This window comes from Chenopodium quinoa, unplaced genomic scaffold (genome assembly GCF_001683475.1).
Source record: "Chenopodium quinoa cultivar QQ74 unplaced genomic scaffold, ASM168347v1, whole genome shotgun sequence".
Classification (NCBI taxonomy): domain Eukaryota; kingdom Viridiplantae; phylum Streptophyta; class Magnoliopsida; order Caryophyllales; family Amaranthaceae; genus Chenopodium; species Chenopodium quinoa.
The window spans coordinates 2,411,593-2,435,480 of record NW_018743292.1 but is presented as its reverse complement, the minus strand read 5'-3'; the positions used below and the strand labels follow the sequence as shown (position 1 = coordinate 2,435,480).

At 33.9% G+C, this 23,888-nt stretch overlaps 3 protein-coding genes and 1 pseudogene across 3 annotated transcripts; 1 reads left to right on the top strand and 3 right to left on the bottom strand.

The window, feature by feature from the left end:
* The first annotated feature begins 161 nt into the window (after positions 1 to 161).
* Positions 162 to 5,831, top strand: LOC110736337 (annotated as a pseudogene).
* A 539-nt stretch (positions 5,832 to 6,370) lies between these two features.
* LOC110737200 (two-component response regulator ARR10-like) lies at positions 6,371 to 8,170 on the bottom strand. Its single transcript, XM_021917571.1, has 2 exons — positions 7,927 to 8,170; positions 6,371 to 7,485 (listed from the first exon to the last, which is right to left on the bottom strand). Exons 1-2 carry the CDS (start codon positions 8,168 to 8,170, stop codon positions 6,371 to 6,373), a joined length of 1,359 nt encoding a protein of 452 aa, XP_021773263.1.
* A 5,454-nt stretch (positions 8,171 to 13,624) lies between these two features.
* On the bottom strand, positions 13,625 to 19,220 carry LOC110736336 (translation initiation factor eIF-2B subunit gamma-like). The gene is made up of 13 exons (XM_021916535.1): positions 18,758 to 19,220; positions 18,571 to 18,666; positions 18,336 to 18,413; positions 16,394 to 16,474; positions 15,933 to 16,152; positions 15,779 to 15,837; positions 15,554 to 15,603; positions 15,299 to 15,398; positions 14,951 to 15,214; positions 14,740 to 14,832; positions 14,546 to 14,650; positions 14,196 to 14,312; positions 13,625 to 14,022 (listed from the first exon to the last, which is right to left on the bottom strand). Exons 1-13 carry the CDS (start codon positions 18,821 to 18,823, stop codon positions 13,957 to 13,959), a joined length of 1,395 nt encoding a protein of 464 aa, XP_021772227.1. The 5' UTR covers positions 18,824 to 19,220; the 3' UTR covers positions 13,625 to 13,956.
* A 968-nt stretch (positions 19,221 to 20,188) lies between these two features.
* On the bottom strand, positions 20,189 to 22,101 carry LOC110736334 (F-box/kelch-repeat protein At5g26960-like). Its single transcript, XM_021916534.1, has one exon. It carries the CDS (start codon positions 21,674 to 21,676, stop codon positions 20,402 to 20,404), a length of 1,275 nt encoding a protein of 424 aa, XP_021772226.1. The 5' UTR covers positions 21,677 to 22,101; the 3' UTR covers positions 20,189 to 20,401.
* Between the last annotated feature and the right edge of the window lie 1,787 nt (positions 22,102 to 23,888).

Sequence of the window (23,888 nt, the reverse complement as noted above, 5' to 3'; positions counted from 1 at the left end):
GTAAATATCAATTTTAAAATTTAATTGGTTAAAGTCTTGATGGTTTTTTTTTTTTTTTTTTTTTTTTTTTTTTTTTTTTTTGATGGTAATGTTCGAAAAATTAATCAATTCCATTACATTACAGTCAATTGGAAATAATAATTTATAGCTTTATACAATTTTATTTTTTTTATTTTTGACAGGACTTTATACGAAGTATTTGCTTAGTTCAATTGTTGATTGATTTGTTACTAGTATTTGTTTTTAATATACTTCGTATCTTCCAAAACGTTTTCATAAATCTTATCAAGTATTAATAGTAAAAGATATAGATGAGTTAAAAATAACACATTTAAACAAGAGAAATTAGACTAATTTTAAGATGAGATCATGTGCTATTCCTATTAAAATTACTTGAAATTTAGTTCTTCGAATTACAACATTCAATTAGGAAAACTCCAAGTACTCCTACACCCAAGATATAAAAAGAACGGACATCACAATGTGGCCTTTCAAATCTTGTGATTAGCACTTTATGTTACATTAAATACAAGCTTAAATTGAAATTAAGATAAATTTAACCAGCTTAATTGGTTAAAGTATTGTATCGTGAAGACATCTGCTAGTCGGTAACTCGGTAAGACGGCAAGTGACAATCTTATAGCCCAGTCTTGCTGTCTTGTATTTAGATGATTCAAAGGACTCACAAACATGGTTATGAAAGGTTTAACAATGAACCCCTCAATTTTTCACAACAAGTTCAACTCATTTGTACCACTTCGTTCTTGCAAATACCCATCATTTGCTTCTTCATGTCGTTGCCTTTCAACTTCAGCTTCAATTTCATTGGAGAATGAATCCGTTTCACTTGGGCACCTCACCCGACCCGATTTCCCTATCCTTCATCAGGTTTATTTTGCTCACTTCCCTTTTTTGGCTATTGTAATAACAAGTATGATGATTCATTTTGGGAAAATTTTCAATTTTTTTTTTGTTTGTGAATTGATTTCTGGGTTATTTGATTTAAGTTGCGTCTTTATCAGGATGAATTTGGTAATAATGGGTTATTCTTGTTTAGCTGTTTTTGCTCGCATTGACCATGGTTGTAATTGATGGAAACAATAATCTTTTCTTGTAACTTAGTAAGTGTTTAGGAAGTCACAAAGGGCAATGATATAGACGGGATTTGTTGCTCGGTCTTGGGTACCGTCTCCAACCAAACTAGTTGACATTTACATACCGCAATAATATTTTGGGAGTATTGGTACTCTGAAATCATTATTGCTAAATTTTGATAGTATATGTACTTAATTAGCACTTTATTAGTTATTCAGTAGGATATTTCTGGAACTTTTATTTATTGAATTTGCCTTCAATCTTGAAAGCAGCTTCAATTCAGTAAAAAACCTAGAAAGTTTATGATTTTGGTACACATAAAACGTTTTGCTATTTTCAACACCCACATATAACATACTTGTATTGGATTAGTGCCTGGCTTGGTTTGCTCAGGACTAGTGTTATAAAGTTTCAATTTGATGCCTAAAGGGGCTATTAATAGTAATACTCCTTCCATTCTTATATATAAGTTTCATTCGCTCAATGCACGTGTATTTAGGAGAGGTGAAAGAAAAATAGATAGTGGGGTCGGTTAATTAAAGGTGAATAATGATATATAGTGGCAAATTGAGACTTTTAAATAAGGATAAGATTTTGAAGTGAAATGTGGCAATTATCTAGGGACGAAGGGACTGAGGGATTATGGGGCATTTATCCTTTTGTGGTAAGGTTATTCTGGAGGTTTACATGGTACAGAATAATTGATTGAGCAGGAAATGTAGTAACAAACAAACAATCATGGACTAGCTAGCTGCTGCTAGTATCTGACATTAATATAAAGAGTTTGATTTATTGGCGTGTGTATGGTGACATTTGCTTTCACATCTTGATCTTTGGGGGTGATATTTTGGGGCAGTTCTTGTTGGTTTAGTGGGATTTACCATTTATATACCATCACATAAAGATACTGTGGTGCTGTTGGATCTTTTCAGTTTTCAGCTGTGATTGGAAAGTCTGTGATCTGAGAGTAATACTTTATGCTGCAGGAAGTAAATGGCCATAAACTTGTCTACTTGGACAACGGTGCAACTTCTCAGAAGCCAGCTGCTGTAATAGAGGCTTTGAAAAACTACTATGAAGCTTACAATGCAAACGTGCACAGAGGAATACACTTCTTGAGGTTTTGTAACTTAAGTCATTTGAATTGTCATATGTGTTTCTTGTTCTGATGAAACTTTTGTAAACTAAATTTCAGTGCCAAAGCAACTGATGAATATGAGTTAGCAAGGAGAAAGGTTGCCACGTTCATTAATGCCAAAGAGTCTGGCGAAATTGTATTTACAAGGAATGCTACTGAAGCAATTAATTTAGTGGCTAATTCTTGGGGCCTCTCAAATTTGGAAGCAGGAGATGAGGTTTGTTCTTGTTATACTAGTTTCCTTTTCTGTTATATTTCAAGCTCCTAAAATGTCAGAAGCATCATTATGGGAATATGCTTCAATAAATGACAAAGCTGGATTATGACTTCAATGAAAAAACTGCTTCATGTTACCCTTTTATTTGAGATATAAGAAAAATGACAATCAATTCATTACTGGAAACGGACGCACTTGTACACACTTAAGTTAGGCACTGCACTTGTATTTTGCTAAAGTATCAATAGCAAAGCTAGACTATGATTGTTTAGAATACTAGCTGGCTGGACTATAGTTGGTTGTCCGTTAAACCACGAAGTCTAGCTTAACAATACCTTAGCTGGAATACCTGAACAGAACAGCATTTGGTCAGAGCTTTCTTGAAGTAGGCCAAGCTTGGGAAAGAGCATTTCCTTATGCAGAAGCCCAATTTTTCGGATAGAGTTGGAAATTGGAGCTTTTACTTCTGAATAAGCTTCTTGTCTTCTTGATATTGGGGTATGACAGGAATAATGTGCTTATTAAATATGTTCAAAACTTAATTGGAGAGGTTGGCCTCTTGAAATTAAATCTAGTTCCACTTGGTCCCTATATCTTATAGAATTGATTGCAGGCATTAAGATATTGAAGCAGTCAACAAACAGAAGAATTCTGTGGAGTCTTTGATTATCATTGCCAATACTATCTAATATTAAAGATGTGTTATAGAGCTAATTGAAATTCTTGCTACTAAAATTGTGGTCAAGTCCTCGAGATAACAAATTCTAGGCCAATTGACGTCTTTATGCTTCATAGTTATTGTCCTTTTTGGTTCATATTTTTTCATTTACATATCCGTAATTTCCTTAACACTTTGTTTGGATAGAAAGAAATGAAAGGAAAAGAAGAGAAGAGAAAGGGAGGGGGACAAATTCTCTTGTTTGGGTAAAGGATTGGGGGAAGGAAGGGGAAGGAGAGGGAGGGATCCATTTTCCCTCTCTCTTTAATAAGCATAATCCCTCCAAAATTGGAGAGATTTGAAGGGAAAATGGAGCTCACCTCCCCACCCATTTCTTTTCCCTTCCCTTCCTCCTTTTCCCCTCCCCTTCCTTTCCTTCCTTCTTTGCTATCCAAACAAAGCGTAAGAGTTGTAGGCTTGGAAACAACTCTGTCCAAGCCTTTTTCTTTTTTTTTGGATTCTGGAGGAATTATATATTGCCTTTAACTCTTTGCATTTAGCTAAGTAACTGCAAAATTGAAAAATCTGTTTCCTTTTACCCACTGAAAAATCTTCCCAAGTATGTTATCTGCTATATTGCTGCTTGACATTGAATGCATGCAGATCATCCTCACTGTTGCTGAACACCATAGTGCTATTGTTCCCTGGCAACTGGTGGCTCAGAAAACTGGTGCCCAATTGAAATTTGTCAGTTTGACCAAAGATGAAGTTCCTGATACCGGTGCATTGCTGGATATGCTATCAAGAAAGACAAAATTGGTTGTTGTTCATCATGTCTCCAATGTACTTGGTAGGGCTGATTTTTGGGTTGATGGTTTTTTAATCCGAGTTGTGTTTCTTGAAATTGAGTGTGCTGTCAAGAAAAATGTTATCTTGTGAAGTGTATCACAAGTGATGCTTTTAAAATAAACTATGAGAATTTTGTTTGTTGTTTAGAATATTCTTTCCCAGACACTTCCTGAAATCTCATCTCTTAAATGATTCTTTGTGTAGCCTCTACTCTACCAATTCACGATATAGTGCACTCGGCTCATGCTGTTGGGGCAAAAGTTTTGGTTGATGCTTGTCAGAGTGTCCCACACATGGCAGTTGATGTACAGAGCCTTGGTGCTGATTTTCTTGTTGCTTCGTCTCATAAGGTTAGGTTCTTCCTTTAGTTATTCTTGAACAAATAGTATGAGCTGGTGTTCGAAGTCAAGGAATGAACAATGCTTCAGATGTGTGGTCCTACAGGAGTGGGATTCCTGTATGGCAAAGAGGAGCTTCTATATTCAATGCCTCCTTTCTTAGGTAAAACTTGTTGCTTCTTTGACAAAGTAATTTTATCTTTTCTGCACTAGCTTTTCATAGAGACAGGTTTTATAATGCATGAAAAGGCTAATTTTTGCTACTGCAAATTGCGACTGGTTAGAAAGTAGAAACCAGTTGCCAATACTCTTCTGTGACTGATTTTATTATTATAGCATCTGTTACTGTTACTTGTAGTACATGCGTATTTTAGCCACATAACATAATAATTTATTCACTATCATTTCCATGTATTTTCTTTCAGGTGGCGGGGAAATGATTTCTGACGTGTACTTGGATCACTCCACGTATGCAAATCCTCCATCCAGGTTGGTAGGCATCAATTTGAATGTCTGATAAGTTTTTGTTCATTTATGATCTTGATTTAGATTCGATTCTGTTGGATCAGATTTGAGGCTGGAACACCAGCTATTGGTTAGGCCATTGGATTAGGAGCAGCTATAGATTATCTATCTGGAATTGGAATGCAAAAGATCCACGATTACGAGGTAGATTGTCTTGCACCTGATCTCTTCCTGTCTCTCATTGATTTCTAATATTGAAATCCAATCTCTAATGTTCAAGAGCTTTAATTTTTTAAAATCTAGTCTTCAATATCGGTTATTGTACAGAGCAGTCTTTCTTATATTTAGTCTGAATTATCTTATACTATATTATTTCTTCACATAATTATGGGTACTGTTATGAACTTCCTCTAGGCAGAATTAGCTGATTATTTATACGAAAGGCTGTCTTCAGTCCCTAAGATTCGGATTTATGGACCGGTGCCTTCACAAAATGTTGGTCGAGCTCCTCTTTGTTCATTCAATGTAGAAAATATTCATCCAACAGACATTGCCACGTTTCTTGATCAACAGGTATGATATGAATGCTATGCTACTATCTACAGTCAAGTTTATTCTCTAAATAGCAATTTTTGTATATAAATTGCGCTGTAATAGTTGCATAGCTAACAGTGTATACTCTTGGATCAGCATGGAGTGGCAATCAGATCAAGCCACCATTGTGCACAACCTCTGCATAGACATTTGGGAATGAATGCGAGTGCACGAGCTAGTCTCTACTTTTACAACACCAAGGACGATGTTGATCACTTTGTTCAGGCGCTAAATGATACAATCTCTTCTTTACTTCATTCATGTAGATTTTACATTTTAATTTTCACTTCCCTCATTCCCTGTAATAATATTGTATGAGATACAAATTATTTGATTAGTCAGCCAAAAATAAAGGCTTGTTTAAATGCAGTTAATTGTAAGATAGTCAATGCCCCAGGAAGACGATGGATCATAAATTATTATTCTGTTAATGAAAGTAATTTAATGCAATTTTTCAAATGCATCCTTATTAATCTACATCCTGGATCATTATTATTATGTAAGTAGATCCAAAATGCCCTTCCTCTCAGTTTAATTCAACTCATATATAATCTTAGTTCTACTATAACATCCTCATTTCATTGAACTACTTCTATTAAGGAGTAAAAGATAGAATCCGAATCATGTACATCAATAACGAAGAATAATAATTTTTTCTAACTATCGAGTTTATGGATAAACATCGAACAAAGATGCACCAATACTAATTCATGCAGGACGCAGTTCAGAGGTACAGTTGCAAATTAACAGCAGAGCCTCCGGATCTGTAGCGTTCTCTGGGATGGAGCTGTTAGCCATTTGCCTGCTCACCGAAAGCCGTTAACATTCAGTTCAGCAAATAAAAAGAAAGATCAAGGCATGACATACCAAACCAAATGATGCCGTTTAACAGACAATAAGGAATTCACTATTTTAATCAGAAATGTACATACTTTATGCCTTGACAACAAACTGAAGAATGAAGAATACAAGTCATATACCTGGTTTCGCGATAAAAGTAGAAAAAATGATTCTGATCATGATGTCTTTGATAAATCACCCCAAGTATCTAACAATGAAGAATGATTCCCATCCATCAAGAAGCTATTTGTAGAAGCAATTTCGTTAAAAGGATTGATAATCGAAGGGCTATTATCAAAGAACTCGTTGTGAACTTGCATCTTATTATCTGAGTCGAAAAAATCTGTATGTAATGAACCAAAATCTCCATAAGGTACAAGTTGTTGCGGTTGTTGTTGTTGAAGATGATAATGTACTTGAGGTAATTTATTGCTTCCCATCAAATTATCCCTACCATATTGCACCATTCGAGGTTGCATAATCACTTGACTTGGCCTAACTTGCAACGGTTGAGGTTGTCCAACATGATTATTATTAATCATTGGAAAATTATTCATTTGCGAGTAGTTTATTTGTGGTGCAACTCTTGCTCTATCAGATGCATTCGCGACAGGAAGATGATGTTGACGGTTTACAATAGAACTCGCGTACTGATGATTATTAGTAGAAACATGAGTCGGAACCATGAATGACTGATCGATACCTTTGTTTTTGTTGTTGTTCTTGTGCTTAGAAAGAGCTTTTCGATACTTTTGAAGATGACTAGCAACTTGTTCTCTAGTAAGATTATTATGTCTTTCACTCAACATCTCTAGAATCTTCTTAGGTACCGCTTTATCAACCCCTCCAAGACTCTCAACCACACCCACGAAATCGAGGTGAAGTTCATCATTCCATCGAACCCTACTCCCGGTTAATTTTTTGCCTTCCTTAGTAATAGCCTTACTCTTATTATCTCTTTGATCCTCATTATTCTCATTATCAAATTTGTTACCTCTAGTACATTTTTCGAGATTGTATCGAAACACATGTTGCCAAATAACTTCAACATCCGATAAACTAATAGGCTTAAGGAAGTAGTTGCAAGCACCAAATGTTACACCTTTCTTTACAATCGCTTCATCACCATACCCTGACATCATTATCACCGGAATGTCGTGTTTAACGCCGGTTTCGAGTAGCTTAAACCCGTCAATCTCCTCCATACGAACATCCGTTAACACTAAATCGAATTTTTCTTCATTTTTTTCCAACAGATTTAGTGCTTCAATTGGATTATTCTTCGAAGTAACTGTCCAATAATATTATATTAGTGTAACAATAAAATCAAAGTATCAAACACTTAATTAATAAAAATTAAGCATCGTCACACGCACATAAAATTTTTTAGTATCATCACATAAATAAATTCACACGGCATTAATTAATTAAATTACAGATCTATATCGTTTCAATAAATAAAATATTAATAGCATAAAACCAAAAATTGATAAACCCTAATTACAAAAGAAGAACTACGGCACAAGAAAACAAACAAAACCCTAATCAGGAACTAAAAAAAAATAAAACTCTATGAATAAACCCTAATGATATATTAACACACTCACTTCATCTTTATATTAGAGTTATTTTGTCCCTCAAAAAGATTTCGAATTGAAAAAATAAATAGAGACGAAAGAAGTACGTAATACTATAAACACGAGAAATAAAGTTAGGAAATTTATGTACAAACCTTGATATCGGCAACGGCTAAGCAATTTGGTGATGGTCGTAAGACAAGTAATATCATCATCAACAACCAAAACTTTCAATCCTTTTGAAACAATAGGATTAACAACTGAATTGTTAGCCAAATTGTTGTTTTCTTTTACGACTTTTTCGACGATTTCTTCGTTCGACATGTCCATTGTAAAATCTGGCGTAGGAATAACGAGTGAAGGGTTGTTATTATCTTTTTCGACGCCTTCGTTAGACATTTTACACTATAAAATTTAGCATAAGAGTGATGTGAGTGAAGGAGAGTAAACTGAGGTTTTAAAAAGGGTTTGATTGAGAGGAAGAGAGAGAGGAAAAATAAAAAGGGAAAAAAAAGTTAATAATGGTTGTGTTATGGGAAGTTTGGAACTATAGTTGAAATTATGGGACTAAATTTGGAAATTAATGATACGGAGGGTGTTAAATTCGGCAAGGTTAGATTAAGGGTTATTAAATTACATTCCTCAATTTTTTTCCTTGTTAGATGTAGTTAATAAACAATGTTTCCATCTTTGAAACACGTGTCAACTCTTTTCTTAACGTGGTTTCATTTTGGTACTGTGTTATTTAAATAATGACTAACAAGCTTAATAAGAAGTTATATGTAGTCCTAAGCTAAAAGTGGAAAGAATAGACATTAAATTAACATTTATTACACCGATTTACTCGTGAATTGTCGATAAATTCCCAACATAATATTATAAAAAGGAAGTATATTAAATAAGGGTTGCATATAGCATTACCCATAATAATAATCCATAATAATAACAATAATAATAATAACTAGATGAAGCTCATGCATTGGTTTGTTTGTATTTTTAAAACAAATTTTTTTGTATCTATGTGATAAAATTTGCTATTTTTCGTTGTACTTAGTATATCATTTAATATTTTATTTTAAAATAAATTGTGAATTTCATCTCATTTGTTATATATTTGGATAAAATTTATAATAACATTTTATATTTAATTAAATTATTTTTATCCCTCTCTAAAAACTTGGGAAAAAAACCCATTTATATATATACTAGTTTTGTGCTCGGGCGATGCCCGAATTGTTGATAAAATTTTAGGATAAACTCTTTGGTTTGAATGTTAAATATGGTCAAATAAACCCTTTTGATAATGCAGATAGTAATATCTTTTACCATTTATTGCTTCCAATGTTCATAAAATAAGTTGAAAATAATAATAATATGATTAGCATTAAAAAACAAAAGATTATTGAAATGCTTTTTAAGTGAAAAACCCATAAAGTTTTAAGACCTTACAAGCATTGATTTGAATTCGATCAAGATTCCTTTGTATTGTACAATTTCTATTGTGTCCTAATTTTAGTGGTTTTGACTTCTTTAATTTCATTAACAAAATCACAAACATACACAAAAATATTACAACTGAATATGAAGAGTACCTAATTCAAAAGCTTTAATGGTAAATCAATGGTAGACTCGAAAAAATTAATGATACATGGCCATATTTATAATTATAATTACGTGTTTATTCATATAGGAGTAAAATTCTATTGTTAATTGGATATTCATATTAATTATAATATGTGGTTTGTTGCTATTATAAAAAGATAGATTTTTTTACAAAAGAATTATAAATTATTTTATGTATATTTTTTTTATCCTAAACAAATCTATCCGATCTAATCTAACATGACATCTAATCTAATCACAATAATAACTATTTGTCACCTACGTGGCTCGACACTTGGCAAAAAATTGGAATGTCAAATGTCGTTGTTTCATGGCCTGGCTGCTGGGCGATGCCCAAATTGTTCATAAAAATATAGTTTTTAATTTATTTATTTTTTGGCTTGAATGTTAAATACGATTCTATAATCTCTTTTGATAATGTAGAATATTTAGACATACGATATCATATCGCTTAATTATATAATAGTTTACTTATTGTAGTTTTGTTTGTAAATAGATATCTATTTTATTATTGACTTGAAATTGTTACCGAACTTAAATTACTTTTATTAAACTTACATTATTTTTACTGATTAAGACTTATTTTTACTAATTTTCTATTATTTTTAAAATAAATTAAATATATAATAAATGGATCTTGTTTTAAAGAGATTTTTTAAACGAATTTTATGATGGAAATAAAACAAATTATAGGATATTTAATAAAAGTTAGGATTAATTTTGTATATATGAAATGTTAGAAGTATATCGATAATAAAAATCAAAACAACATTTTATATTAAAAAATTTATCCAAAATTCGCTTACTTAGCATCATACGTGTCACAATAATACGTATTTATCGCCTGCGTGACCCAACACTTGGTGAAAAACTGAAAAGTCAATGCCCAGATGGTTGATAAAATTTTAAGATAACATTTTTACTTGAATGTTAAATGTGGTCATATAATCCGTTCTGATAATGTAGGATATTTAGACATACGATATCATATGACTTATATTTATATAATAGTGTACTTTTTGTAGTTTTGTTTGTAAATAGATATCTATATTATTATTGACTTAAAATTACTTTTATTGAGTTTAAATTATTTTCACTGAATTGAAAGTAAGTATTTTTACAAAACTAAAATTATTTTTACTAATTAAAATTTATTTTGACCGATTCTCTATTTTTTTTTAAATAAATTAAATAACAATGCATTTTGTATGCAGCTAGCCACACCATCTGCCCGGACAAAGTAACCCCTATAAAACTGACCGAGTAACCCCTGTAATACTAATTGAGTAACCTCTAACACTGACTAAGTAACCTTTATCTATAACACTAATTGAGTAACCACTATAACACTGACCAAGTATCCCCTATAGCAAAAACGAAGTAACACTTTTAATAGTTAATGACACGTTTTGACCAGCTACATATAAAAGTTTTTGATTAAATATATTATAAATGGATTTTTTTAAAAAAAAACTTTCCATAGATTGTTGATAAAATTATTATAAATATATACGATGGGTTGAATTCTGCAATTCTAATCCAGCCAAATTGTATTATGGGGACCACACCTTATGGTCGTCTTGGGGGTGCAGCAGGGTGATCCCCTTGGTCCTCTGCCTTTTGCTTTAGTTTTACAACCCCTGGTGTGTAAAATCAGAGACACTTTTGATGTATGTCTTCAGGCTTGGTATTTGGATGACGACACTATTATTGGTGTCACGTTGGTGGTGGGGAAGGTTCTGCAAATGATTATGGAGGAAGGGCCTCGTTTTGGGTTACATCTTAACGTGGAAAAAACTGAAATTTTCTAGCCTATAGAAGACCCTCGAAGCAGGCTTGTGGGTGTCTTTCCACCAAATATTGCTCGACCTTTGCGTGGTGTTAAGTTGCTTGGTGGTCCCGCTAGTTTCGATTTCGGTTTTAGTGGTGAGCTTGTTATGCAAAGGGTGACCAAGACCATTGCGCTTATGGATAAAGTTGTTATGCTTGATGATCCTCAGTGTGAGCTATTGTTACTTAGGGCATGTACCGGAGTTTCTAAACTCTACTTTGGATTGCGTACTTGTCCTCCTAGTACTTTTGAGGCGGCTCAGCGCACATTCGACGAGGCTCTTCGATCTTTCTTGGAGCGTATTATTACTACTTCGGGGCCTGGGTTTGGTGATTGGCAGTGGCGGCTTGCCACCTTTTTGCGGCGTTTGGAAGGCTTGGTGTTTATTCCGTAGGTGATGTTCAGTTCAGTCATAAGTGTTAATTTTGCAAGGGGGCAGGTTTAATTATGCAACTTATCAATTGGCACAACTGAAAATATTTTTAGCAAACAAAACTTATTTTTATTGATTAGAACTTATTTTTACATATTCTCTATTTTTTTTAATAAATTAAATATATCTATATTATCATTAACTTGAAATTATTTTTATTGAACTTAAATTACTTTTACTGAACTGAAAGTATTTTTACCAATATTCACCATTAATTTTTAAAATAAATTAATGTATTAATTATGAATGGATCTTATTTTAAAAAACTTTTTAAAACGAATTTTATGATGGCCATAGAACCAAGTTATAGGATATTTATTAAAAGTTATGATTAATTTTGAATATATAAAATATTAGAAATATATCAACAATAAAACTCTATACAACAATTTTATCTTAAAAATCTATCTACTTAGCATCCTATGTGTCACAATAAGACCTTGTTTTCGCCAATGTGGCGTGACATTTGGCGAATAACTGGAATGCCAAGTGTCACTGCCTTGTGGCCTGGCTGCAAGACCGGCTTTATTTACTTACCATTTGCGTTTGGAGGGCTTGGTGTTTATTCCGCAAGTGATGTTCAATTTAGTTATAAGTGTTAATTTTGCAAGGGGGCAGGTTTAATTATGCAACTTGTCAATTGGCACAACTGAAAATATTTTTAGCAAACAAAAATTATTTTTACTGATTAGAACTTATTTTTACATATTCTCTTTTTTTTAATAAATTAAATATATCTATGTTATTATTAACTTGAAATTATTTTTATTGAACTTAAATTACTTTTACTGAATTGAGAAGTATTTTTTTACCAATATTCACTATTTATTTTTAAAATAAATTAATGTATTATGAATGGATCTTATTTTAAAGAAATTTTTAAAACGAATTTGATGATGGAAATATAATTGTGTTATAGGATATTTATTAAAAGTTATGATTAATTTTGTATATATGAAATATTATAATTATATTGATAATAAAACTCTATACAATAATTTTATCTTAAAAAATCTAGTTTTTTGCTTGGGCAATGCCCGGATTGTCCTAAATTTTTCAGCTTAAATACAATCATATAACCCCTTTTGATAATATAAAGTATTTAGACATACGATATCATACCGCTTATTTATATAATAATGTACTTTTTGTAGTTTTATTTGTAAATAGATATCTATGTTATTATTAACTTGCTAATTTTTTTATTGCGCTTAAATTATTTCTAATGAACTGAAAGTATTTTTACCCAACTAAAATTATTTTTCCTGATTAAAACTTATTTTTACTGATTTTCTATTTTTTATTTAATGGATCTCATTTTGAATGCCTAGTATCACTGTCTTGTGGCCTGGCTGCGAGACCGACTTTATATATTAATATAAATAAATGGATCTTATTTTAAAGAACTTTTTAAAACGAATTTGATGATGGAAATAGAATTGAGTTATAAGATATTTGTTAAAAGTTAGGATTAATTTTGTATATATGAAATATTAGAATTTTATCGATAATAAAACTCTATATAACACTTTTATCTTTAAAAATTTATCCAAAAATCGCTTACTTAGCATCATATGTGTCACAATAATACCTATTTATCTCCTACGTGGCGCGACACTTGGCGAAAAACTGGAATGCCAAGTGTCTTTGTCTCGTGATCTGACTGCAAGACCGGCTTTATTTATTAGTGATATAATATTAAATTTGACAAAACTATCAACTAACTATTTTTTTTTTTTTTTTTTTTAGAAACGACCTACTAATAAAAAAAAAAAGTTGTAAAATCAATGGTGGAGCTGAGGCTCAATTCATGTACTTCAATAGGGCTAGGAATGTGAGAAAAAAGAGAGGTTTGGATGAGATGAACAGAGAGGATGGAAAATGAGCGAAATTGCCTCGGTAAAAGTTAGAGTGACAAACACGTGATGTTTCGCCCTGCAAATTGGTGATATCCACATCATACAAGTAGGTTGTAAAATTGCAAGCTAATTTTTGCTCATTCAAGTAGAATGGACAAGAATTACATGGGGTTGTGCTAATTTAAAGATTGCGAAAAATGTCACAAAACCTAAAACAAATCAGATATCTGTGACATAGGTAGAAGAATGATTTAATATATAGAAGCAAAACCTAAGCACAATTTGTGGATTATGGAGCAAAATTGATACTAGCTGGTATTCAGTTTCCTATTAATACAACAAATTTAACCAAGCACCCTCGCATTTGCCTCTGCAACAGCCTAGTGTCTTAATTTTCTAAGACAAGTAAACAAAACAAAACTCGGGCAGAGACATTTATCTATTTCTTTGCCAGGGATTCCCCTTTGATTTCGCTGCCTGCAGTGACCACATAACCTGCTCCAACCTAGACAAGTTCAGCAAATTCAGAGTTAATAGAGAAATTGGTAAAGTATACCATCCAAAATAGTATGGGAAGTTCAAAGTTTAACGTGAAAAGAATAATAATTATCAAACAATAGAAAGTATGATACGAGTAGATGATAAGGGATACAAAAGTGAGAAGACAAAGGCCCTTACTTGGCAGTCTTTCAAAATTGCACGCTCTTGAAGTTGTACATTACTGCAGATAACAGAGCTTTGGATCGAACAGCCATCACTGATAGTAATATGGTTCAAAACCACTGAATTCACAATCTGCATTTTCGTGAGAAGACAAGGGTTATGATGATTAAATAGATGTAAAACATCATACTGTTCCAACTTAAACTCAAAAATATGGACGTACAACGAATTCTTATAAGACATTTCATGCCATCTCTTACACTTCACCCCCACTTTCCCGTTAAGGCCTTGTGGGATGTAGTCATCTAATGTGATAAAATAAACACAGCCAATTAATAACAGTTTGAGAAGATAAACAAGCATACCTTTACGTTTGAACCTATCCGACAATGACGACCAATGACGGATCGCTTTACACTACATTTATCACCCATTTGTGAACCTTCACCAATTATACAATATGGTCCTACCTAATTTCACAAAAGAGTATTATAAGTGTACAAGCAAATGACGATTATATATATGAAGAATAGAAAAGAAAAAAAAAAATCATTCTCACTGTAGTCTTTGATCCAATCTCAGCAGAAGGATGAATGCTATTGTGCTGAGGAGAAAATGTATACCCTGATAGATGGCTAGCCTCTCCAATGACCTGAAATCATCAAAGATGTCAAAACCATTGAACAATAAGTAATACAGAGACCGACAAATAAATAAATTATAGTATTATACAAGCATTCAATGGAATATGTTGGTGCATAGAGTCTCACATCGCGGTTGATGTCACTGTAAGCTTGAATGGAATTCAAGCGTGCACAATACTTGTCATTGCTGGCAATGTAAACACAGCATTTGTGGGTTTTTCTAGCTGTGCGAGCAAAACCATTAGGGCCCAAAGCAAACAGTTCATGGAAACTCGGGGTAGAAGCATTAGCCAAAAGTTGGGACAGCATAACTTGGTTTTTATGTGATGGAAGCATCCCATTCCCATTTTCTTCTGCTTGTAGAGTCACATTTGCCAAAACATCTGATCTCTACAATGTATCATCAAACAGCCATGTGTTAGGACAGCTGGACAAACAAAATAGCATGCATCTCACGGCAGATACCACACTCACCAGTTGTGTCCGGACAAGATAGGGCAGCACATCCTGCTTTAGGCTTCTAAATTTCTCTTTCTGGTCAAGATCCTTATCAAGAACTTCTTGAAGAACAGATCTTCAACAATAGCAAGGCAAAGATGATGGATGGACAGTAATTAAAAGGAACGTAACATAACCTATTTAAACCCTAGCACCCCCCCCCCCCCCCACCAACAACAACCACCCCCCTCTTTCTCCTGGACAAAAGGAAAAGGAATGAAAACTGCAAACCTCTTGAAAGCATATAAATGGGCGTCCATAAGATCAGTTCGGATCTCCATCTATTAAGAGTGGAAGAAAGAAGAGGAAAAAGTATTAGACAGAATCAATTCAATAAATGCATATTACCAGAAAATATTTGCTGTAACTTCAAGAAGGCAACAAGTTCTGAGGGTTCCTTGGCCAACATGTTTAGAGAAAATAACCAACAGTTTCACAGGGAAAGAAGTATAATACCTGTCCAGCTGCACGTAGTATGCTCTTCTGAACTCTCATATCTTTATTAACCTCAGTGCCTGACAAAAACCACCCAGGACTAATGAACCAATATAAAAGCAATATCTAATTAGTATATAACTGGTCCAAGCAAGTAGACATCCAAAACTCAAACCTGCAGCTATGTGCAGTAAAAATTGTTTTGTGACATCCAACCCTATAATATTACGACGTGCTGGTTTCTTTGCTTTATCCTTTCCGCTGGACGATACAGATTCTGTAGATCCACTAATAGGGGTGGAGCAAAGCATTGCAGTCACAACTGCATCATGTCGTCTATGAGCAGCTGCCACAGCCCCCGGAGGAACATCACAAACAAGGTCCCCACTTACCACCTTCAGAAATAAAACAGTGAACAAAAGTATTAACAACATTAGGCAGAAACATTTTTATTAGGGAAACAATATTATACTAACAAAAAAACCTTACACAATATAACAATAGGGTATTAGTCATTTCAACAGAAAACTAATGTAGATCTCAGACTGCAGCAAAAGACTGTCACAAGACTAATGACTACTGGAATACAGTTAAATTTATAGTACTGTTCCAATAAACAGTATATAGGATGCTTACCAAAATGTCGCTGGCAGTCAAGTAACGTGAAATAGCACGAAGAGCTCCAGCAGTTCCTTTATCCTCTGGAACTGCAACAACCTGAATAAGATCAAAATATCACATAATCTACTTGTTGAAAAATTGAAACAAAACCACACTAAGGTTTTCTTTTGGGCATCAGGGTGATCTACTTACTAATAAGTAATACCTTCTGTATGCTGGAAAACTCAATGATGTCATTTACTAAAAAAAATTCTTCCATACAAAAGAAAAAAGAAGGGGAAAAGGAAAAGAAGAATATAGAAAAACCATTTATCAAACCATCAAACAACATTAGATACACTAAAACATACAATTGTATCTATATAGGTTATGATATCGATGGCTGCTCTAGAAAGTAAATGCCTCTATCCAACCCTATTTCTCCCACAAATTATTATCCCCTGCCCTAACATGAGAGATAGAGAGGAACAAAGCAACATGCCTCTTCCATTCCCGCCTCTCTTTCCCTCCCCTCTAATATCCACAACCCTCTGCCAAAGTTACTCCTTTCTCCCCCACCCCCGCATCCCCCCCCCCCCGAAAAAAAAAATCTGGAAAAATCAAACTTCCTTCAAAGAGAAGCTACCAGTCTCCCCATGTACAATGTTTGCTATGGTCCTTCCCAATATATTATATAAAAAAGCTCAAGGCTGCACTAAGGCGATATGCATCTGGAACCTAGGCAGCATTGGGTAGCGGCAGGCCGGCAGCTATAATTAGACAATGGGGAGGTGGTAGCAGCTTAGGTACAGACAAAGGCCGGGGTGGTGGTGGCCTGGTGGGCCTTGGTTGCTGGTTCAGTTCACTGATTAAGGAGTAGGGTAGGTGGGTAAGGGTATATTTGTCTTTTGCTTTTCTCTTTCACTCCTTAATATGTGTGCCAAAATGAAGTGTGTTATCTAATAAGAAACGGAGGAAGTATATACGTGTATATTTTTTTTCTATCTACCAATTTCTTTTTAATCTCTATGCAATTTTTTCCCCACATAAAACCAGATCTGCAACTCAATGAAAATGAAAAATCAGGCAAAGGTTATATTATGAGATGTTTTGAGTATTGAAGCTAGCAGTTTGATTGTTGCAAAGATTTAAAGGAAATCAGTGTGTTAATATTGCCAATGTTTACCCAAATATGCCAGCTGTGTGAAAGATGACGAAGGGTTTCATATACCAAGATATCTCAAATGAACATCATCGTCATTAACTGCATACAGCATTCAATCAAGATATCTCAATGGCTCACATGCATCACATACGATTATACTTATAAAATAGCATCAGTCATTTACATTGCCAACAAGATCACTCTAAGCTTTGATTGTCCTTTACCTATGAAGTGGCACCACAAAATCTAGACTTCAAAAGAATCAAGATTATAACCTTTATGTCAGCCAAGACAGAACTGTGTAAAATTACAAATGTTTCCTTTTCTTCTATGACTAGGTAATCAATAATCCAAACCCATAAAGCAGATGCTCTACCCTCCTCTTACCCTCCATATCTCCATCACTGCTGAGATTCTAGAATCATGTTCGACATCAGAACCAGGCCGAGTACGTCAAAAGGCACCTTGTTATCACTCTCATTAATCTTAAAAGATTAAGTGATGAGCATAATCGCTCTCTACCAACATATGTGTCATAAATCCAATAATGTCATTCATTCACAAGCATCCACAAAGAATTGAATTCTTAGTTACCTAAAACAAATAATGTCAAACCCTAAAATTGAAAATTCAAAACCTCACTAAACTGAAAATTAACACAGAACTATTAAAGCTACTTCATTCATTCACATAAAGCTTCCACCAGTTTGCAACACTACAAAGTACAAACTGTCTAAAGTAGCATAATCACAGGCAAACATGAACAAAACCCAGAAATCATTACACCTATGAAATGTAGGATTCGAAATTAACCTCGACACGAAGACGATCAACATACGCACTCGAAATCCATCCACCAACTTTAACAGCAGCATCTGCACCTCCAACCACCTGAAATATACAAAATTACCCAATCATTATAATCAAAGTAAAGACAAAATACAAAACCAAACATTTTGCAAACCCCAATTTCGCCAATTTTGCCAATTTCCCCAATTAATTTTGAAAACAAACAATCAATCAATCAATTAAAGTTATAAAAACAAACCACAATAATATCCTTGAGATTGCTTTGTTCCAAAAGGTCCAATACATAAGAAACTACTGGGCGATTCCCAACTGGGAGCAATGCTTTGGGTACCTCCTGAAATCGAATTTACAGATAAAAAATGAGAAATGAATCAAATTAAAAGGCAAAATTTGGGATTAAAAGAAAAGGGGTTTATTGAAAAAACCTTGGAAACAAGAGGGGCAAGGTTTTTGGAAGTGCCACCAGCTAGCACAACCACCTGGAAATCCATGGTTGTTGTTATTGTTGTTGTTCTGAGGTTTCTTCAAAAATGGAGGAGAATTTATGAGAGAGATGAACAAGGGTTTTTCGATTTTTCAATTGAAAGTTTCGATTTTTATCGAAGATGATGATGCGAATGTTGATTAATGAATTCACGATCCCACCCCGAAGGTTTGGTGTTCAGGTTGTGCGAGTTTGATTTGTAATTGTAAGGTTTGATTAGAGAATTTGTCGAGTTAAATAAGGTTATTGATCTTTAGTAATCTAAAATTGGTTCGGCTTTGCTACTTTTATTAAGGGTAATTTGAGATAAATTGTCAAAAATTGCATTAAAAGAGACTATTAATTTCAAGAAAAAAAAACAAATAAAACTATCTACATAATTTCAATTTATTAGAAGTTAGAACTAGTATTTAGGTCGCTCGGATTATTAAATTTGTTATCATATAATCATTCGCTTCATATTAATATTTTGTATTCAAATGAAATGATACAATATGAAATATCTCATGGATTGGTGGTAAGACACTTAGTTCTAGAATTAGAGGTTGTATGTTCAAATCTTATACGTGGCGTAGAGGGGAGAGTCACGTGGTGTAATGAGAAGTTGAGTGAGGTTGGGCTAGCACAATTTTTGTTGATTGGAACTTGGGTTTTAGATATAAAAAATGCAATTTTTGACAATATAATGGTAAAGCCTAATTGTTTGTTCTCAGTGTTAAGAGTTTGTTCCGATTTACTGAAAACAACTGAACTGGACTGATTAGGGCTAAGCTGAGCTGAAAGGAAATTATAAACTGAATTGAACTGAAATTAAGCTGAACAGATAGGCCCTAAAAATAGAAATCCATATTCCGTAACAAGTGGTTCTTTAACTTTGAGTCTGGCAATGTAGATATTGCTACGAAAGTACATACTACATACTCCGTAATACGGAGTACATCACATTATCACTCCTTCAATGATATATACAAGTATATTGTTTTTGTTTTTATGCAATTCTAAAGATGACCTATTAACGTATCATGAAATGAATTAATAATTACTCATCATAGTGGCTAATAATTACTCATTATAGTGGGCATTTCGTCCATTTGGATATACCTTTTCGCAATAATGCAAAAGCTGTTTTAGTATATCAAGCATACTTTAATTGCAATAGTTCATTTAGTTGTACTAAGCACTTTTATCATAAACATAGCTTACATAAAATAGCATTCAGTCAACAACTTATAAAATCTACATCGGAGAGTAAAACACGTCACTCCATATTTTATTGTGCAAATAAGCTACGGGAAATGACAGTGTTTAATTATACCGAAGGTGTTAAAATGGAAATAACCTCTACTTAAGTTCCATTAATCAACATTAACACTTAATACCAAATCAACCAATGGTATAAAACTGTAACCCTAGATTCAATTCTTACAAGTTACAATAAACTTCCAAATTTCTCTCTATAAATGGAAAAACAGTAGTAACATCATCAATCGGTTACCAAAAATGATCAAGAATTAGTACTACACACATTTATTGTACATAATTTAACATAGAATTTATGTAATTAGTACTAGATTTTATAATTTAATCAACATTCAACACAAACACAAGCTGCCCTTTGAACCAATTCAGGTAAATCAGGCCCTCTACTCCACTCCTCAGTCACACAATCAAATATCAACACAATCCCTTCTTTATATCCTCTCACATTCCTCCCACTTCTCCTCAATAAATCATCTATACACCCCATCACTTGGATCAACACCACCTTATCCTCCACCCCTACACAACTAAACTTCACGGTCCCGTCGAGCCGGACTTGTGCCGGTAGTGGCGGGCTCCTCATCCGACACCATTCTCCAAACCCGCCACCACCCTCGCCCTTCCTCCGTCCATTAAACCGCCAAAATGACAACTCAACTGCATGGCTTGCCAACACGTAAACACAACCATCCGCCCCGCAAGCCGCCACGACACACCCACCTCCGGGAACCGCCCGGCTCCTCAACCACCCACGCGCCGCCACATCATACAAATCCATCGAGCTAGCACAAACACGCGCCTCAGCCGCGCGTAATTCCGACGCGCCACCAATCATCAACCCACCAATGACGTAAAACACGCCATCCACCCCAACACCAACACACCCATACCTCCTCCTCGGCGCGTGAGCCACTACGCGCCACTCATCCGCGTGGGGGTCATACTCTTCCACGTCAGACGCCCTTAACGACCCTCCTGCCATGTAGATTCTCCCACAAACTGCCGCAGCAGCGAACCGTTTTCGCGGTACCAACGGTCCAGACCGGACCTTCATGAGCCCGGTCCACGGGTCAAAAACCATCGCACTAGACCGAGTAATAATAAAAATCTTCCTCCCAATAACAGCTAACCGCGCGTGTGAGAAATCCGTGTGAAAATGAGCACCACTACCAGTACCACCCCCTAAAACGCCGTCGTTTTGAGAAGGGAGCTTCCATTTGTGATCAACAAAAGGACGAAGGGTAGAAACGGAAGACGTAGAAAAGGCAAAAATAGTCCGGTGAAGAAGACGGTGGTTGCGACGGAGGAGAGAGAAAGAGGGGGAGTGAAGAAGGTGGGCCCAACGACGGCAGACGGCGGAGATAGCAGGAAGAGAAGAGAGTGGGATTCGAGATAAGATTTCGTAGAGAAGATCATCTGGAAGAGAAGAAATGGAGGTTTGAATCGAATTTTTGGGGGATTTGTTGTTGTTGTTGGTAGGAGGTAAAGGGATGATAATGGAGTGAGAAGGGTTAGTGGGATTTGGGCAGCAAGATTTGATGAAGAGAGAGAAATGGCGGGAGTTGCAGGAGTTTTGAGGGTCTCTCTCAACGGCCGCCATTAATGGAGGAGGAGAGAGAAAATGGAGGTATTGTAGTTGAGGTGGTGGTGGTGGGAATTGGATTCGAATGAAGAGAAGGGAGTGATTTAATTGGGTGGGGAAAATTGGAAAAAGAAAAGGATTAATTAATAATTATTTATACTTCGTAGATGTGATGAGATGGATGGTTGTTTTTGTTTGTTTGTCTCGTGGATTACTAGGAGTTTTTTTTTTGTTTTGGGGAAAAATAAATAGCATGTGAGGGAGAGAAAAAGTTGTCAATGGTGAATTTAGATCTTTGAATTTCCAAATAAAAGTGTTTGTTGTATTCGATGATTTTAGATTTTTGGATTTCAATTACTAATTTGTTTTAACAAAAATAATTAGGGATATACGTAGTACCGAGTATTAAGCATATAAAAATAACGGTGTAATATTAAATTACAGTATTGATATTGAGTTATTAATTGAATTTACATTGTACGAAGTAACATATTTATATTTACTATAGGTTGTGTTAAATAGAAGTGAGTTTGAAGCAAAAGTTAATTTTATCTTAAATTATTTGGACTTATTTCATCTAACGTAATTTGAACATTGAGATGTTGATATAGATATCATTGATTTTTCTTAGTGATCTTATGATGGTTAAACTAGTTACTTGCCTATCTCTTTGCATTGAACAAATAAAGTAGAAAAACACAATAAATTTCTATATATACACCATGATAACATGACTAGCTAAAACACTATTCCCTCCGTCCCTTTATTAAATGTCTATTTCTAATATTTATTACACACATAATAAAGAAAAATAGACTTCTAATTTAGAAACGGAGGGAGTAAAAAAAAAAAGGTAAAACTCATTACTATTTACAATAATTATTGTCACTTATTGTTTTTAACTTTTTATGAATATTTAAACACTATCAAGATACATAAACTTTTAGTATTCTCTTTTTCCTTTATTCTAATATACTTTCCTTACCATCATGCTTGTGGTAGAGGTAACTAACCCAAAATTTCAAAGTTAGATGAAATGTTAGTTTTGGCAGGTTTATAAAAGTTTATTCTACAATTATATCTAACACTTTAACTTATATACAAGTAATTGAAACGATTTGTCAGATTGGTGTTAAAAAATAAATAAATTACTAAAATAGTGTTCACTTAAAAATATTTCTCAAAGTAGTGTCCATGTAGGTTCGGAAATTACAAAGCAAGGAGTAAATAGTATTGCTTTGTTTTAATGGTCTAAATTAAAAATTAGAGCCTCAAAACTAGCTTTTTTTTTTTTTTTTTTTTTTTTTTTAACGGGCAAAACTAGTTCTCTTAGGTTTTACTTCACTATTGTTATAGACGTTGATGGTAGATGCAAGATCTGCAAGGAAGTATAGTCAATCTCTGGCATCACTATTATTTCTATGGGCATATATAACAAGTAGATTAAACTTTAACGGAACAATGTAAATTGGTAAAATCTAACCTAATTATGAAAAATTATTCGTGAGTATCGTCTGAATATACTCATATAAGGTAGGTGAATTAGACTTTGCAATTGTATATGTCAGACATGCACCACTTACAAGTGCTCAGAGTCACAATACTTAATATACAATTGTATGTATATCTTTACTACTTAATCCAAGGGTTATTGCTTATTATGATATAATTGATTTAGCTTTGATTAAATAATGCCTACAATATTAACGACTAATTGTACTGTGAAAAGGAGTAGACGACATTAGATTTATTGAGTTTTGGGAGTAGCTAGTTTGATTGATTTTTTTATATATATATATTTTTTATATGTATGATTATATAGTAATTTTTCTTACTCTAATTTGTAGAAAAATGTCATTTGAAAATCCACCAAATAGTACATATACTAGGTTGTTCTCAAATGACCAATATTTTTTTGATCAAGTTACTAATGCTCATACATCTCTCACTATACATCTCTCACTTATAATGATATTGACGTCGAGGAGGGTGATAGAGAAGGTGATGAAGCTAATGAGGAATTAAATATGGTGAATAAGGGTGACATAATTGCCGAAAGTAACGAAGATAAGCAGAGTGACGTAGTATTTTCTAGTGCTCCAGTCCCTGAGTTTACACAAATTAACGAAATTGACGAAGATGAAGTTAATAAGTGGGTGTCATGGGTTTTCGTGGCTTCTTACAAGTCAGGGGTTGAATTTTGCATTGGTCAAGAATTTGCAAACAAAGA

Coding starts and splice junctions, on each gene's coding strand:
- LOC110737200 (XM_021917571.1), bottom strand. CDS start 8,170: ATGTCTAACGAAGGCGTCGAAAAAGATAATAACAACCCTTCACTCGTT. Junction 7,486..7,926: donor TAGCCGTTGCCGATATCAAG/GTTTGTACATAA, acceptor ATTATTGGACAG/TTACTTCGAAGAATAATCCA.
- LOC110736336 (XM_021916535.1), bottom strand. CDS start 18,823: ATGGATTTCCAGGTGGTTGTGCTAGCTGGTGGCACTTCCAAAAACCTT. Junction 18,667..18,757: donor TTGCCCCTCTTGTTTCCAAG/GTTTTTTCAATA, acceptor ATTCGATTTCAG/GAGGTACCCAAAGCATTGCT. Junction 15,399..15,553: donor CATTTATATGCTTTCAAGAG/GTTTGCAGTTTT, acceptor CTATTGTTGAAG/ATCTGTTCTTCAAGAAGTTC.
- LOC110736334 (XM_021916534.1), bottom strand. CDS start 21,676: ATGGCGGCCGTTGAGAGAGACCCTCAAAACTCCTGCAACTCCCGCCAT.